At 38.7% G+C, this 18,505-nt stretch overlaps 3 protein-coding genes across 4 annotated transcripts; 2 read left to right on the forward strand and 1 right to left on the reverse strand.

The window, feature by feature from the left end:
- The first annotated feature begins 2,806 nt into the window (after positions 1–2,806).
- On the forward strand, positions 2,807–8,866 carry LOC5515289 (mitotic checkpoint protein BUB3). The gene is made up of 11 exons (XM_001635369.3): positions 2,807–2,961; positions 3,430–3,560; positions 3,863–3,945; positions 4,275–4,366; positions 6,030–6,074; positions 6,185–6,223; positions 6,706–6,781; positions 6,928–7,084; positions 7,463–7,541; positions 7,843–7,943; positions 8,409–8,866. Exons 1-11 carry the CDS (start codon positions 2,845–2,847, stop codon positions 8,467–8,469), a joined length of 981 nt encoding a protein of 326 aa, XP_001635419.1. The 5' UTR covers positions 2,807–2,844; the 3' UTR covers positions 8,470–8,866.
- On the reverse strand, positions 8,730–15,024 carry LOC5515290 (iron-sulfur protein NUBPL-like). Of its 2 annotated transcripts, none has more exons than XM_032384964.2 (11): positions 14,873–15,024; positions 13,736–13,871; positions 13,408–13,442; positions 13,248–13,341; positions 12,883–12,922; positions 12,289–12,346; positions 11,708–11,834; positions 10,796–10,881; positions 10,436–10,556; positions 9,718–9,800; positions 8,730–9,267 (listed from the first exon to the last, which is right to left on the reverse strand). In XM_032384964.2, the coding sequence occupies exons 1-11, from the start codon at positions 14,987–14,989 to the stop codon at positions 9,178–9,180; spliced, it is 987 nt and encodes a 328-aa protein (XP_032240855.2). In that variant the 5' UTR covers positions 14,990–15,024; the 3' UTR covers positions 8,730–9,177. The 2 variants fall into 2 exon arrangements, with proteins under 2 accessions (XP_032240855.2, XP_048586989.1); XM_048731032.1 differs by having other exon boundaries at positions 13,248–13,344.
- A 274-nt stretch (positions 15,025–15,298) lies between these two features.
- LOC5515292 (late histone H2B.L4) lies at positions 15,299–16,012 on the forward strand. Its single transcript, XM_001635370.3, has one exon. The coding sequence runs from the start codon at positions 15,335–15,337 to the stop codon at positions 15,806–15,808; it is 474 nt and encodes a 157-aa protein (XP_001635420.1). The 5' UTR covers positions 15,299–15,334; the 3' UTR covers positions 15,809–16,012.
- Positions 16,013–18,505: the final 2,493 nt, after the last annotated feature.

The raw sequence follows: 18,505 nt of genomic DNA on the forward strand, positions 1-18,505 counted from the left end.
CACCGAGACAAAGTGCGCCGCGCGCTACCATGGCCACCAATACAAAGTGCGACGCGCGCTACCATGGCCACCGAGACAGAGTGCGGCGCGCGCTACCATGGCAACCAAGACAAAGTGCGACGCGCGCTACTGTGGCCACCAAGACAAAGTGCGACGCGCGCTACCGTGGCCACCGAGACAAAGTGCGATGCGCGCTACCGTGGCCACCAAGACAAAGTGCGACGCGCGCTACCGTGGCCACCGAGACAAAGTGCGATGCGCGCTACCGTGGCCACCGAGACAAAGTACGACGCGCGCTACTGTGTTCACAATACAAAGTGCGATGCACGCTATCGTGGCCACCGGGACAAAGTGCGGCGCGCGCTACCGTAGCCACCGAGACAAAGTGCGCCGCGCGCTACCATGGCCACCAATACAAAGTGCGACGCGCGCTACCATGGCCACCGAGACAGAGTGCGGCGCGCGCTACAATGGCCACCAAGACAAAGTGCGACGAGCGCTACCGTGGCCAACAAGACAAAGTGCGATGCGCGCTATCGAGCCCACCATTACAAAGTGCAGCGCGCGCTATCATGGCCACCGAGACAGAGTGCGACGCGCGCTATCATGGCCACCATGACAAAGTGCGGCGCGCGCTACCGTGGCCACCAAGACAAAGTTCGGCGCGCGCTACCGTGGCTACCAAGACAAAGTGCGACGCGGGCTACCGTGGCGACCAAGATGACAAAGTGCGACGCGCGCTACCGTGCCCACAAAGACAAAGTGTGACGCGTGCTTCCGTGGCCACCAAGACAAAGTGCGGCGCGCGCTACCGTGGCCACAAAGACCAAACGTCGAAAGTCCGCATGTACTCCCCTTAGTTACGTTTTACACAATAACTACATAATAAATAACTGAAACTTTTAGAAAGACGACTCTGTGTCTATGCAAATCACAATACAAAGATACCCTTTGGCCAGGTGCTAAGCCCCAATACTAAGAGGTCTCAGCCCCGACATGTTATTAGCACTTTCTTGAAATTTGGTGAAATCTCAGGTTGGACGTTCTTAGAAAATAGGTTCTTATTATGCAAAAGAGTGTACCTAAAGAGTTATATTTTCATGCTCTAATCCATGAAATAAATATAGTTTGGATATAAATATATCAATCTGTGATGTTATTTTCTTCCCTAGAAGCTCAATTATGGGGGTTTATTGGGGGCGATATAAGCTTGTCCAGTTGTCTCTCATTTCTATGTGGATACTAAGTTTGTTCTCAGGTTGAACGGGATTTTAAGCAGTACTGAAAAACTTACATTAGAACATGATGGAGGAGGGGTGCATTATCGAATCGAGTTTTTAAGTAATACGCTTAAAAACAGCGATAAATATATTTTTGTATGCCAATTTTAACTCTGCAGGGGCGTACTCAGCCTATAGGCCTGCAGTCACAGCACTGCAAAAAAATTTGACGAACTTATTTTCATAACGAGGGGAAAAATCAAATGTTTATTCATTTTTTTTTATGTAAGTAGTTTTATATATATGATGAGGATAAAAACTATAAATTAAATCATGGTAGTCTAAAGTTCCAAACATATTGTTATGTCGATCAGTGCCAAGCGACGACTAAAGTCCTATTACAGATCGAGGATGACAGACAAACCAATTTCAAACCCAAAAGCGGGAGCTATGAAATCTTCACGGGGATGCGAGATGAGGGGGCACGCCCTCATTCAGCTTCTGAATGCTTTGACTGCAACTTGTTATAATCGACCTCTGCCATGGGTCGAAACTGTTTTCGTTGCGCATGCGTGAGCGTTTCTAAGCGACCCCATGACAGCTGTCACGCCCTTCGATTTTAAAAGCGTGCCAAAACCCGTTCCATCGCGCGAAAGCTGTCAATAAGCTTTGCATGGGTTTTGTCGCAAATTATGAATAAAACTCCGGTTAGTTCTCCTCTTCAAAAAAAGACTGTTCAATTTTAATCACCTAAAACGTCACGCAGCTAATACGACTATTGTCTTGTTTGTGGGATAAATTTCAAGACATCTGAACAGGCGAGTTTCTTCAATGTAAATATCGCACAGTTGGACTCTTGAAAATTTTACCAATTTTTCTGGTAAATTTTAGGTAGAATTTAGAATGGCGTGTATTGTTTTTTTTCTCCACGAACGGCCCATCTAGCGTTGCTATCACGAATATTTTCAAATTCAAAAGAAAGATTTCCCCCGCTCAAACGGCAAAACGGGGACGAATAGACGACTAAACGGTATGGTTGGAAAGATAAATATGTGTGCTATGATTCTGCGAGGTTTATTTTGCCGTGCGAGTCTGGATTTTGAAAGGATCGGTGGATTTGTTGAGCACTTTGGAATTTGGCGGTTGTCGAGTTTGCAACCTTGTCTATTTTATTTACAGAAGGCGATGGGAAAAATTCTCATCGGCTAAAACAGCGTAAAATGGAAAATAATGGCGGGTTTGAGTAGCAGCAAAGTCAAGTTCCTGTTTTCTTTTCAAATCAGCATATTTATTTCAACGAGATTTGTTCGCTAATACAAACTCTGTAATAAACCGTGAGCCTGGGCTACCTGTGGTTTGATCAAACAAAGTTTCAACCCATGGCTCTTTACTTTTCACCAAGACATGTCTCTTTTCTTCGCGAACGCCTGCCCAGCGAAATACAGAGAAAAGAGGCTTCTGCTAGAAGGGAAAACTCTCTGCCGATAGTCGGAACACTTTTCTCTCCTTCTTCTCTGTTCCTCGCGCCCTTGCCTAACAACATCACTTTCTTCCCATTAGCCTTTGCAAGTCATTTTAAAGGGGCCTAGGACCAAGTCTAGTTTAGCGCGCGCACATTTTCAAGATGGCGGGTGAGTGTCCGAACGAATTCAAACTCGGTCAAGCTCCCGAAGACGGCATTTCTGCAGTGAAATTCAGCCCTACTTCATCAAGCTTTCTCCTAGTATCTTCCTGGGATACTGTAAGTTTGTTACAAAACAGAAATCAGGCTTTTATCTTTGTTTGTTTAGTGTTTAATTTCGACTTTACGTCAACTGATCGAAGAAAGAAGAGATTCGATCGATGTCCCGCCGGTCGATTTGCTAGATGTAATGTGACTACTAGTCGATGATTTTACCAACCAAATAATAATTGATTAGAAAAACAAGGCATAAAAGATTTTCTTGGTACATAATGGGAAACTAATTGATACTAGCTCTCGCTAGGAAGCTGGCATTTACAAATCAGAACTATCTTAAGTTAAGTAAATCAAAATCTGATTACCAGAAATGGCCTACTATAATAAGGAATAGTCCATATCATAAGATATCTATGCATTTTTTTTATTTCAAGACTGTCTACGATTGTCAAATCCGTGATCAGGATTGATTCCAGCAATTTTTTTATAATTCTATTGTTTTATGGACTTTGTTTGGTGCTCATGTTTTAGTCTGTTCGCCTCTATGATGTGCAAAATGATGACATGCGCCTCAAGTACAACCACTCATACTCTGTGTTGGACTGCTGTTTCCAAGATGCTGTACATGCCTTTAGCGGAGGATTAGACAATAATCTAAAGATGTTAGTATAAGTTTTGTTACTTTGCCGAGATCATAGTAAGGGCATTTGCCAGGAGAGGGGAGGGAACTTGGCCACAAACAATATGGGGGGCCGGACAAAGCCCAGAACTTCATATCTTAAACAGAAGAGAACCCCCCCCCCCCCCCCAAAAAAAAAAAAAAAAAAAAAAAGAGAAGCCTTAAAAAATATCCACAATTTTCTACAGTACACCCCCTAAATTCTAATTCTCATCAAATTTATCCCCGCCCCTGATATTACCTTAGTATCCCTTAGAGTATATACCGGTTATTCTCTTTGTGCAGGTGTGATTTGAATCAGAACCAGGTACAGACTATAGGTTCACATGATGATCCCATCCGCTGTGTCGACTATTGCCAGCCCTTGGGTAAGGTTAAAGGCTAGTCTAAACAGCATGATTTAGTCGTATGCTACTTGCCCCCAATACCTCTACAACTCTGGTACAATGTTGAGCTATGAAAGTTAAACTGTGTAATTCAGGCTAAGACATATTGAAGGCAGGTTACATAGAACTCAATCATGCTGTTTTAATCAGCCTTAACACGGATAACACACAATTCATATCTGTCAGTCAGTAGGTAGACCACATGATTGGATGTAGATATACATTTTCTTCATTATTTCTTTGATATTTCTGATACTGTAGTTTTATTATGTACATAGCTTGGGCAGTTTCATTAATCTTTGTTATTTCAGGTCTGATTGTGTCTGGTAGCTGGGATAGTTCAATTAAGCTATGGGACCCTCGTCAGAAACAATGCACCGGCACTTACAAACAGCCAGCAAAGGTCGGTATCCAACTTGATTAATCAAGCTCATCCTATCGTACAGTTCGAGTATTTGCTATGTCGTTAGCGAGGGTTAGATAATGACCACATGTATTCTTTATGAGGTTTAGGGTGTGAATTAACCTAAATCTGTCGGTGCCCCAAGGGTCAGTGCCACAAGAGATTTTGAAATGTTTTGTTCTAGATGACACTAACAAATCATCACCATTATATAATATCTAACAGATCATCACCATCATATAATATCTAACAGATCATCACCATTATATAATATCTAACAGATCATCACCATTATATAATATCTAACAGATCATCACCATTATATAATATCTAACAGATCATCACCATTATATAATATCTAACAGATCATCACCATTATATAATATCTAACAGATCATCACCATTATATAATATCTAACAGATCATCACCATTATATAATATCTAACAGATCATCACCATTATATAATATCTAACAGATCATCACCATTATATAATATCTAACAGATCATCACCATTATATAATATCTAACAGATCATCACCATTATATAATATCTAACAGATCATTACCATTATATAATATCTAACAGATCATCACCATTATATAATATCTAACAGATCATCACCATTATATAATATCTAACAGATCATCACCATTATATAATATCTAACAGATCATCACCATTATATAATATCTAACAGATCATCACCATTATATAATATCTAACAGATCATCACCATTATATAATATCTAACAGATCATCACCATTATATAATATCTAACAGATCATCACCATTATATAATATCTAACAGATCATCACCATTATATAATATCTAACAGATCATCACCATTATATAATATCTAACAGATCATCACCATTATATAATATCTAACAGATCATCACCATTATATAATATCTAACAGATCATCACCATTATATAATATCTAACAGATCATCACCATTATATAATATCTAACAGATCATCACCATTATATAATATCTAACAGATCATCACCATTATATAATATCTAACAGATCATCACCATTATATAATATCTAACAGATCATCACCATTATATAATATCTAACAGATCATCACCATTATATAATATCTAACAGATCATCACCATTATATAATATCTAACAGATCATCACCATTATATAATATCTAACAGATCATCACCATTATATAATATCTAACAGATCATCACCATTATATAATATCTAACAGATCATCACCATTATATAATATCTAACAGATCATCACCATTATATAATATCTAACAGATCATCACCATTATATAATATCTAACAGATCATCACCATTATATAATATCTAACAGATCATCACCATTATATAATATCTAACAGTTTTTTTTACTGCCGAAAGCCATTTTACACTTGCCATTAGCTCATTAACATCAGGTGGGTCAATTGTGTGTGGTTTAAACTGGGTCCCTACCAAAAAAAAAACGAAAAGTAGTTACTAATAACAAACTAGATACCAACAACAACCTACCCGACTAATTCCCTTGTTGACGAGATTTTGGGCTCAAATGGGGGTGCTGATTGTTCAAGTAACAATGATTATTTTCTTAATAGCATTATAGTGTTTGTTATGTATGGCAATTGTAATCTCAAGGGAGATTTGTGTTTTATAGGTGTACACATTAGCTTTGGCTGGCGAACGATTAGTTGTGGGAACTGTAAGTGATGGTTACCATACATACCATTATCGTTATTTGCAAAACTGTTTACACCATGAAAGCTCCGAAAGGTTTCTAGGAGCTTCCTAACATCTCATGTCTATTTTCAGGCTGGTAGAAAAGTCATGGTCTGGGATCTCCGCAATATGGTAAGAAAGAGTTGAATGACTAGTATTGTCTCAGATTCAATGCTAGTGCCTGTCTATTGTCACGTTATTTCCAGTGCTATAGCCTGTTCAAAAGTACTGTAAAAAATTAAAAAAAATACTTTGCATGGCTTCATTGAGTTTTGAAAACCGAGGTGTTTTTGTTTTGGATGAATTCAAGAGCAGATCAGTGGAGCAAGAGACAGCAGTTCGAGTGCTTCACATCTACTCAATGAAGGCACAAAAAGGATGTTTTATTTCTTTTATAATTTTTTTTCTAATCCTACACAAAAGACAAAAAACTTAACAACAGCGCTCGCGCATTTCAGTGCACGTCGCGCACGCCCAGAAAACAGTTTGAAAAACTGCCTTCATCGTGTAATAAAAGTGACCAATCCCACCAATCAGAGTGCCTGTCCTATCTCAATTATTTAAAATGACTTTTTACTGTCTAAAACTGAAAAATATTGTTTATTTTTCTGCAGGGGTATGTGCAGCAGAGGCGAGAGTCAAGTCTGAAATACCAGACACGATGTATAAGATGTTTTCCCAACCAACAAGGTATGTAGTATGCTTGTTTTACTCAATATGCTCAACACTTGATTTCGAGTTTTATCTAATTTGAATATTATTACTATAAATTCATTGTTGACTAGTACCCCTGCTTATCACATTATAAAGGTGTTATCCTATCTTTAAATCCCAAGGTTACGTACTGAGCTCAATTGAAGGGCGGGTTGCTGTGGAGTACTTTGATCCTAGTCCTGAAGTGCAGAAAAAGAAATTTGCATTCAAGTGTCATCGCACCAAGGACAAAGAGATTGAACAAATATACCCAGTGAATGCTATTGCATTCCATAATATGTAAGTATTATATAGCCTGTTAACGCTATTGCTATCTGTACCCAGTTAATATGTATTTCCTGATATCATGTACCCTATTTTGCATGTATTTTAAGTGTATTGCATGAACAGATTTTGCGTGTAAATGCTGATTGTACTACAAGATCGGTGCATGTTGTTTTCCTTTCGTATGCAGGAATATTGGCTATTGTTCGTTGGCTACTTTATTTTGTTCTTTTGAATTTTTCATGCATGGAGAACTATCAATAATGCCGAAAATACTTTCATACAAAAGCCACATGTACATATTGTACTTTATGTACATACTGTAAAGTAAATATGGGGTGTTTATTAATGTATTAGTCTCCATTAATAGTCCATGGATATTTGCTATTCCAGGCATAACACGTTTGCCACAGGAGGTTCTGATGGCTTTGTTAACATCTGGGATGGCTTTAACAAAAAGAGATTGTGTCAGGTATGGAATCTTGTGCGTCCCTAGAAATTATTAGACTGAGCATCTTTTTACAAACTGTGTTATTAGAGAATTGTCAATAGGCCATTCCTGCTACAAGAATGTGTATGCCTTAGTGCAGCGCACACGTAGTTTGGTCAGTTATATTTTTAGATTTTTGTTCTATTACATTGGCCTCTAAAAGTCAAAAAAAGCATTTTACATTTCCCCAAATTTTCAGACTTTTTGTGCTCTGTGCAAGTTTGTTTGTAATTTACTTCTCTGTAATAAAAGTTTATTGATTTTGGGCTTCCTGTGTTTCTAGTTCCACAGGTACCCCACAAGTATAGCTTCCCTTGCCTTCAGCCATGATGGAAGCCAGCTTGCAATTGCTTCATCTTACATGTATGAGGAGGATGAGAAAGAGTAAGTATAATGAGTATGTTTATTGCACCACCCTTGCTATGATGTATATATAGGTCAGGGCCGTAGCAGGGGGAGGGGCATTCGGGCACATGCCCCCCCCCCCCAACTTTCTTGATGTTTCTGTACTGTGCCCCCCCTTAATATTTCGAGGTCTGCTACAGCTCTGTAGGTTACCAGATGTTAGGCAACTGATTTGTTAGGCATGTATATCTAATGTGTGGTTGCCTAAAAACTCAGATGCCCTTATTTAAATATACACACATTCAAAATATAATGAATGACAGAGTACATAAGTGTCTTATGTATAATTTGCAGACCGGTCCCAAAATTTATTTTTTTTTTGCTCAGTGCATGTGCGAGACCATAAGCACCTTTTGGTCTTTGAACTTTCATTTGCTGTAAAAATAGTATGCTCATCCCAATCTATGTCCACTTTTAACTTAATATGCATTTGTTGTTTTACAGTCATCCACCAGATGCTATATTCATAAGGACAGTGACAGACACTGAGACAAAACCAAAGTAGAATCCATTAACAAGATGGGGATCTTTCTAATGACAAGTTTTTCCAAAGAGACATGTTGCCAAACAAGGCATAAATGCCTGGGAATAGTTGTATATTAGGGGAATTGAATCAGCATTCCAATTTTTACCTCCTCACTACCAAACCTCTATACTATCTCTTTCAGACTATACAATGTAAAATATGTTTTTTATAAGTAGCATACCATAGACCATTTTTTTTGTTTTCATTTTAGACAAAAAGAGAATTATGGCTGCACTCTATTTGTACAACTCTGCCCTCATTTATTTATAATTCTCTCCTATGTATAATTGTACAAATAGTATACAAACAAAGCATTTAAAAGCTATTCATAAAAACTGTAGTGTTGTTTTGACAATAAATACATAAAATAACAAAAGCTTGTAGATTTTAATTATGATTGACTATGTGACCTCATGCATGATCATGTGACACCTTCCGTTTCCTGGCTTATGCATGATCATGTGACACCTTCCGTTTCCTGGCTTATGCATGATCATGTGACCTTTTCCTGGCTTTGATCATGTGACCTTTTTCTTGTTTGATTGATCATGTGTCCTTTTTCCTGGCTTATGCATGGTCATGTGACACCAGTTTCATGGCAAGTGATTGATCATGTGACTGGTTTCCTGGCTTATAATTGATCATGTGACCTGTACGTTTTCCTAGCATATAGCCATTGCTTGCATTTTACCCAGCTTGATCTCTGCTTGGGAATGGCTCAATGTACGGAGGCAGTTTATCCAGAACTTTGGCAGCAATGTCTTGATACGCTTTAGCCTGAAGAAAGTAATCCCATCTAAACTTCAACTCTCAGAGGAATAATATGTGTTGAATTTGGTAAAAGGAATGGCCCATCTTTATTGGGAAAACCACCCTGACAGGGCATTTCCAGAATTCTTTGTAGCTTAACAACTGCCACCAAAATCTGACTGCAATACAATTATTTTATTTTGATTTTTTTTATGGGAAGCAACATTCTAGCAGGAGAGTTCTGAGATTTGTAGTTTTTTTCCCTGCCATTAAAATCTTACTGTGATACAATCATTTGATAGCTGTCAATATGAGGGCTTAGGCTCAAAGCCCCAGATAAAATATGCAGACTGCTGGTTGGTATTGGGGAATGATTAGATTTTGAAAGGCTGATGGGGAAAGGGTCTGTAAGTATAACGCTGGAAAGGGGGCTAAAATCCCAGCAGTAGAAGATTACATGTTTGTCGCAATAGTTACCTGTAAGCTTTCTGGATGGAGCACAACAATAGGATTCCCCTCATCTGATGTCTGCCTGATATCTAAGTCTAGAGGAACATCTCCTGAAATTGAGCACCCAGTAGTCATGTGAATCCCTGCTATGGCCTTTCAGTTGAACCATTTAAACCATAATTACACCTCATTAATCAGGAAATCCTCCCTTATTATCCTGGGTTCACTTTAAATGATCAAATTAACACTTTTTTTAAACCATTTAGGTACATGTAAAAAAACCACTCAGAAAATTGGGGGGGGGGGGGGTGCTGTCCAACCACTTTAAACGTGTGGGGCAAGCACCCCCTCTGCCCCTCCCCGTCTGCCGCCACTTTATATTAGCGACCAAGCAGCGACGAAAGGCATGCGGATGCAGACAGCAGAAAACAATGGATTTGATTCAGAATTCAATAGCAGCACGTGGAAATGTATTCTGTCTGATGCATTTCAGCCGTTTTACGTAAAACCACAATGTGAAAACTCCAAATTTCATGGTCAATTGAGGATGTGGACGTTTGCACTGTAAACTCCACTAACTACATTCGCTGCTGTAGAAATAATGTCCTTAGTTTATTTTTATCTGTCTCTATGTTTTGCTTATTCCATTTCAATTAAAATTATTATTGATCGCCACACGCGAAAACCTCTTTCGATCACGTTGTCCTAGCCGTTGTCCTTGCTTAAGGTCCCTATTAAAACTCACCTAACACCTCTGTGCCCATGTCAAGTGCTACGCCCTTTGCACCGTCCTGTCCAAAGATGTAAGCCTTGTGGCTACAGTTTGGACACACATAATGACTCATGTTTTGCACAAGTCCTAGGACCTAGAAAACACAAATTTACACACATAATGACTCATGTTTTGCACAAGTCCTAGGACCTAGAAAACACAAATTTACACACATAATGACTCATGTTTTGCACAAGTCCTAGGACCTAGAAAACACAAATTTACACACATAATGACTCATGTTTTGCACAAATCATTGATAAGACTTGACATAATACACAAAATTGCAAGTAAGAAAATATTTTTCAGCATCTATTTTGTCTTAAACCTTACTGGTATATCGACTTTTTTAAACATCTCTGCTCCTCTTCTTGCATCCAGTAAAGCAATGTCTTGAGGTGTGGTCACGATGATAGCCCCTAAAACCATATGAAAAAAGCATAGCCATGATGGGTGTGGTCACGATGATAGCCCCTAAAACCATAGGAAAAAGGCATACCCATGATGGGTGTGGTCACGATGATAGCCCCTAAAACCATAGAAAAAAGGCATAGCCATGATGGGTGTGGTCACGATGATAGCCCCTAAAACCATAGGAAAAAGGCATAGCCATGATGGGTGTGGTCACGATGATAGCCCCTTAAACCATAGGAAAAAAGCATAGCCATGATGGGTGTGGTCACGATGATAGCCCCTAAAACCATAGGAAAAAGGCATACCCATGATGGGTGTGGTCACGATGATAGCCCCTAAAGCCATAGGAAAAAAGCATAGCCATGATGGGTGTGGTCACGATGATAGCCCCTAAAACTGCAGGAATGGGTGTGGTCATGATGACTGTCCCGTTATGAGACATCACATCCTCATAAGCTATGACCTGTTGCATGTGGTCATGATAACTACCCTTTAAGGATATCACATCCTCATGAGCTAAGCTATGATCTGTTGGGTGTGGTCATGATGACTGCCCCGTTATGAGATATCACATCCTCATAAGCTATGATCTGTTGGATGTGGTCATGATAACTACCCTTTAATGATATCACATCCTCATCAGCTATGACCTGTTTGGTGTTGTCATGATAACTACCCTTTAATGATATCACATCCTCATGAGCTATGATCTGTTGGGTGTGGTCATGATAACTACCCTTCAATGATATCACATCCTCATGAGCTATGACCTGTTTGATGTGCTTACGATGACTCCCCTTGAGGTAAAAAACAAATCTAATGAACATTCACCTGCCACTGGTATGAGCTGTGAGATCGACAGCTGAGTGTCACCAGTTCCTGGAGGCATGTCAATCAATAAGATGTCAAGCCCGCCCCAGGCAACTTGTCGCAACAGCTTCTCTATTGCAGACATGACCTGAAATCAGCAGAGATGTGGATGTTAGCTCTCGTGGTGGCAATAAGTAGCAAGAGTAATTGTTTGTTAGCAATGGTTAAACAGAGCTCAGACATAAGCCATGGCATTCACTATATTCAAATGATCAAACTATGTCATTTCTACATAAAATCCCAGTCAAATCTCATTATTTACACATGAACCTAGTAAAACCTGATCAATTACACATTGAACCCAGTCAACCTTTGCAATTCACCTTAATCAAACTCTGTCTTAATCATTTACATAATCAAACACAATTTACCTTGTCATTAACACAATCAAACTTTTTTATGATTCTTTTTCATTATTTGTTATCCTGTTACTGGAGCCTCCAAGGTTCACTTGTAGCCAAACAGACAAAAAATCACTTTTGGAGCATCTGGTACCCAGGTTAATCAATGGTAGATGCTATGGAAAAATTATCAATACTTACCATAAGACCACGCCAGACAATAGGAGCTTTATCATCCACCAAGAATCCCATTGACATGCTGCAGGATGCAAAGAATCATTGATATATATATGAAACTTAAACATTACAGGAGCTTTGTAAAATAAGTATTGAGAATAAGAGTTTTCCTTGACATAATACAAGATAAACGTGGTCCATTGCCCAATGGCTACAAAAATGGGTAATTTCTTACTGAAGGATCGTCGAATACTCGATGTCAAGCTTTGTAAAATAAGTATTGGGAATAAAAGTTTTTCCTTGACATAATACAAGATGAATGTAGTCCATTGCCCAATGGCTACAAAAATTGGTCATTTCTTACTGAAGGATCGTCGAATACTCGATGTCAAGCTTTGTAAAATAAGTATTGGGAATAAGAGTTTTTCATTGACACAATACAAGATGAAAGAAGTCCATTGCCCAATGGCTACAAAAATGGGTCATTTCTTACTGAAGGATTGTCAAATACTATTCTTTTCCATGTGATACTTATGATTGCACACCCCCTTCCTCCCTCAGCAAAGCCTTGGTTCGCATCTGTAATAGAAATTTAATCCAAGGTGCTAAAGGTCTTACCATGGCATTCCAAAATTCACCAAGGGTTTCATCTGATTTTCTATGGAAGAGAGTGGAAAGTGATATCAAATTTCCAAGCAGCCTGGAGGTTGCCAGACCCTTGTTTTCTTGTGCCAATGTTAAGCATTTTGACTTTGACAGAATAGAGGAATGGGCATATCAAATTTCTTCAGCAAGCATCAAGACCTAAATAATAGTCTATTTGTTGTCTGAATTCTATGTACACCAATGGTTAAGGACTCTGTTTTCACCTGAGACTCGGATTTTTTCTGAAGGTTAAAAAAAGGAAGCAAAAAAAACATCATACCGCCCCCTCGATAAAAGAACAGAAACTGCTTTGTTTTAAAACTGTGATGAGCCCTTACTTGGTGTAAGCTCAGGCTGTTGTCCTTGTAGGTTCATCAGCATAGGGATTGAAGGGCCATAAACATCAGCGTCCAATAGGCCGACTCTAAGCTCCTGCTTAATAAAAATGAATATAAACAAATATAAAAGCATGAAAATAAGTAAATATCATTGTTGTACCTTTTTAATTGCCATCAAAGCCAAGGCAAGATTAACTGCAAATGGCAAAAAGGAGAGGTAAGAACGCTTAATAAAGTGAATTAAAACCCATCTAGTTATTGCAGCCAATTGTATTCAGGTTTACAGTGAGGAGGGTTCAAACCCACCAAACCCACTCAACTGGAAAATCCTCCAAAATTAGAGAATTTGAGTATCACTATGAGTTAAGACTCTAGAGAAATTAGGACTAAGGTCTGCTAAAATGTGTAAAAAATGGCTTTAAGGCTGACATGTGGAGGCTTTGGGGTATATAGACAGGTATATACCATGTAAGGTTAATTTTTTCTACCTGCAGTGGTGGATTTGCCAACTCCGCCCTTCCCCGATGCTACAAGGATGACCTGCTTGACCCCAGCTATCGGCCATTTCCTGGGCAGACCACGGGATAATCGCCCATCTTTATTTCCTTCCTGACCCTTAATTCCCTGGAATTTAAGCCTTATTAGTTTAGCTCTGATACCTTGAAAGCCAAGTGTATTCAATATATACTAATGTAACAGGGCTTGCATAGCTGTCAATCAAACTTGCACAGAAATCTTGTGAAATCGGGTAAAATGCGGTAAATATGTGAAAAAACCCAAGAGATCCAATGCAGGAGAAAACAGAGAATGTATGAACTTTCTCACAAAAATTAGGCTTGTGAAGAAGTCCGAAATCTTGTGACACCTGCCTAAATGCGGGTGAGTTGATAGCTATGGGCTGGGTGGCTTATTATAGACCTGCTTGGGTGAGAAGGATGAAATTGTTATATAAGAAGTAAAGTTGCAGGAACGGACCAGGTTTTTGCCTAAAAGAAAAGGTTTGCCCTTTGACAATGAGAGGGGGTAAAAAATAGTTACATTTGGCATTCTGACTCCTCCAGACACAACTCCTCAACAGCAGTTTCAGCAATAAGATGTGCAAAATGTGAAAGGCAGCTCCCCCATTTTCTGCATGTTTTGTTATAAAAGCGCAGCAAGAGTATTTTCTGCACTTAATACCTTTCCTTGGGATACTTAGAAGAAAGAAATGTGTGCCTCAATGTGTGCTAAATGATCCCTATGTTTATCTACTGTACATCTTTCAGTCTGCACAAGAATGTTGCACATGCACTAACAAATTACCCTAATATATCAGGGTATAAATAGATAAAGTGCAGTAGTGATACCACTTTTGTAGGCAAAGAAAATCACTTTTTCGTGGCGGAAATTGCTTTAAAAATCTGAAAATGAAACAATTGAGAAAAAATACTGAAAAAACTTTTTCTCAGAGTCACCAAACACTGCCCACTATATAATTTATGGATGCTGACTGTAAAATGATTTTAACGTAGTATGCTTCTTGACTATTTAATTTGTGGTTTTCCTCAGCTTTATTTCATTTGTCAAAATAATACACACTTATCTATAATCCACAGTTCGACAAACTCAAACTCAACTGAGCTTACCAAGGGGTTTTCGTGCGTCGATTTACGTCTATAAACCGTAATACATGCTAATCGTGACACGCGAAAAGCCTGAATCCCAGGTCGGCATATTCGCTGTACGACCCTGGAGGCCGCCATCTTGATTTGGTGCGGTCAAACGCTGACATATCTTATTATCGCGGGCTCGACTTATATTGGCACTTTTGGCGTGAAAACGAATATCTTTGTTTTTTCTTTTTACATTTTCATTTCTAATTTTTTGTACTTTTCTTTGTAAATAGTATTCTTATGCGCACATATTATTGTTCAATCTCTCTTTTAAAGTGTATATTGTTGATTCACAAACAAAAGCATTTTTGGGGTCTCCGTGAATGAAGCGCAGGATGTCGAAATCGTGCAAAAAAGAATTCACAAATTCATGCACATAAAAGCCCGAAGCCATAGCACTTTTTCCTCATTGCATTATTTCTTTGAAGTTCCAAGATGCCTGCCAAGAAAAGAGCTCCTGCCGGGAAGGAAAATGCTAAACCTGCTGAGTCCGAACCCGAACAGGAAGAAAGTCAAAGCGAAGGCGAACAAGAAAAGCCAGCAGCAGAAACCGCCAGTACAGGGATTAAAAAAATGCGCGGTCGTCCTAAAGGAATGCCTGGCGAGAAAACAAAACCAAAGCGCAAAAGTGTCGAGAGCTACGGCTCGTACTTGTACAAGGTCCTTAAACAAGTTCATCCCGACATCGGCATCAACAAGAAAGCCATGGGCATCATGAACTCTTTCGTTAACGACATGTTTGAGCGGATAGCAGGAGAAGCCGCCAGACTCGCTATGATGAATCATCGACGGACGATCACTTCTCGAGAGGTCCAGACCGCAGTAAGACTTATTTTACCCGGAGAGCTGGCGAAACACGCGGTTAGCGAGGGGACCAAAGCCGTCGCCAAATACTCAGCGAGCACTTGATTGGATTCCAAGATTGAAATTGAATCGAAAAGTTGGTAGGACTTAGTTATTTATGGGACGCATCTATAAAAAAATGTAGATATAGCATTAACGTGTGAATATTTGTAAATCTTGAACAAAGGAATATGTAAATAGGCATATATTTTATTATAGTTACTTTAACTTTTGTAGCATATTTGTATTAAAGAAGTTTGTTATCACGTACTTTGTTCCATTCTTTTTGCTCTTACGATGGTCGCTGACTGACCGTTTTTATATATGGTTAAGATGAAGGAAACCTTCATATAATCTTTCAGAGTTGATAGCTTTGGTCAATTCTGTTATTTTCATCTTCCAGATAGTATGCGGTTTGTATGGACCCTATAAAACGCGAGTTCGCGCGAATATATCAAATCTGTAATATTGAGGTATTTTGGTCAACCTTCGGAAAAAAGGTCGTGAACTGCAAGGCCCGGGTCCAGTCATTTGTGACGTAGATCGAGATGTCAACCAAATTACATGAGAAATTATATGCCGCGCTTAACCGGTCCCCGTCTTCATGTTTTGTTAGTTATTGCTTAAGATTGTTGTGTGGTTACAAATTTTACCTTCATCTTTATATCTCAACCTGGTAGTCAAATGATTATTTAACTTAAGGAAACAAATTTGCAAAATTAAGCAGTGGTCTTTGAATTGATTTTTGCATTGTGCGACATTCTTACGAGCGCGCGCTGTTTTCGAAACCTACAACAAAACGATATTTTTTCGCATATAATTCTCGATTTAAAATTATTCTTTGCTTCATTATGGGTAGCATTGCAATAGAAAACACTAAGCCAATATTTTGTGATATCGCCTTCTCTGAATTTTGACAGATTTAAGGAAAATACGTTGTTTCAGATTTTCCTGCCAAAACTTGGAATTATTTACTCGATTCAGTCTGCTTTCGCGCGGCCAGGAAAATTTTAAAGATCTGTAGAAAATTCAAATTTCAATCAAATTAAATTCCCTTTTCAGAATTTGAAAGTTTGTCTATGCTTTCTTTTGGCTAGATTGATATAAGTGAAAGGTTTTAAGAACTTTAAGGTAATTCCATTTAATTGCACTGCGTACCCCTTCTGCGCATAGTGGCGCTCGCTGTTTGTTCGAAATTTCCGGGCGCGCGCGCCGCAGTTGTATAAGAAAACAAAAGCAAAAGCGCACGTTTTTTACTTAGTCGCTTTGACAGAAAAACGAAGTCGGTTTTTTTTGCTCAAATAGTTAAAGTTGGATAGTAGAAGTTTGTTCATTTTCTCTTAAAATCCGTAAAAATACTTCAAAATAGCGCTTTTCACCGCAAAAATAGTGGCGGAAACAGTGTCTTTTAGTGCGAACTCTTAAAATGTGATTCGTTTTAAACGTTAGCTACTACGGGTTATTGTTTAGGAGATTGGATTTTGAACAAAATTTGATTTTCTAAAGACTATAGGCATTTTTTTTTTGAAAACCAGGAGTTGGGATTTTTCCTCGCGCGATCAGAAAAAAAATGTCAAAAATGTCAAATCTACGCCCCTCAGTTGCCAAAACGAGGTCTGTAACCCCATTTTTAATTACACTTTTTGAAAGCCCTTAACTTCAATATTGTTTGTATCAATTTTTTAAAAAAATCTGGTTAGTAGAACTTTTTCAAGGGAATTACCTTAACTAGCGTAAATTCGTGAAAAAATCCGGACGATTTTGACGTCTGATGGCTAAAACGTCTGAAAATTAAGTGCGTCGAAAGATGCCCTCATCGTCGACCTTATTTTAAAATTTACAGACAAAACAGCCTAAAACAGACGGCCTTGATAACATGAAACCGAGGTCTAGCCAAGTGTAGACTGGGCAACCGGCGAAGATGGCGGCTACTAAGAGAAACGCCAAACCTTGTCCCCAGGGTCATCAGGGTAATTTTGAATCTGGTGAAGAAGAGCGACTAAATCGAATCTAATATGGGTAACAGATTGGTGAAATGAGCGCTGTGAAATGAGGCATGGAATATGACAAGAAACGGCTATTATTATCGATCTCATTGCTAAATTTGAGCGTGTAAAAGACTAAAGACCACTACTATCTCCGGAATGAATTATGCAAACAAACTTCCCTGGTATTCGGGAAACAGCAGCATGGCGCTATGGGCTTCACTGTAAACTTCAATTAGCTGCAGTGAATGTTATGCAGATACCAAACTAGTCATTTGGCCAGTGGTGTTAAGCAATTTTCCATTTTCAAATCAAAGTCAACTTTGATTTAAATACGTGTAGAAAGAATAGATGGACATCTTCAGATATGCAGGCCCGTAACGAACGCACGCATTATTTTATTAAGGTGCCAAAATATGGCATATAATTAGATGAAATATCGCCTGTTTTAGTTACAAACAGCCTGTACTGTGATGGCACCATTGTGGTGAAACAGCAATATGGGAATATTAAATATTTAGTCATAACTTTTGAATCGGCCAATGTATTTTGCTCAAATTTTCAGAATTGCTTGGTTGTCCTGAGAGCTTTCGACAAATATCGAAAAATGGTTACTAGGGTAACAAATGTGACGTCACCGAGGGTGAAAACGCAAATTTAACCAAAAAAGTACTTTTTTATGAAAAAGTGTATTTCTTGTTAATACTAATGTACCCGAAAACTGCTGAAAGACCAATTATAGGTGCATATTAACATTTTGACACCGTTACCATGGCAA

Source organism: Nematostella vectensis, chromosome 8 (genome assembly GCF_932526225.1).
Source record: "Nematostella vectensis chromosome 8, jaNemVect1.1, whole genome shotgun sequence".
Classification (NCBI taxonomy): Eukaryota; Metazoa; Cnidaria; class Anthozoa; order Actiniaria; family Edwardsiidae; genus Nematostella; species Nematostella vectensis.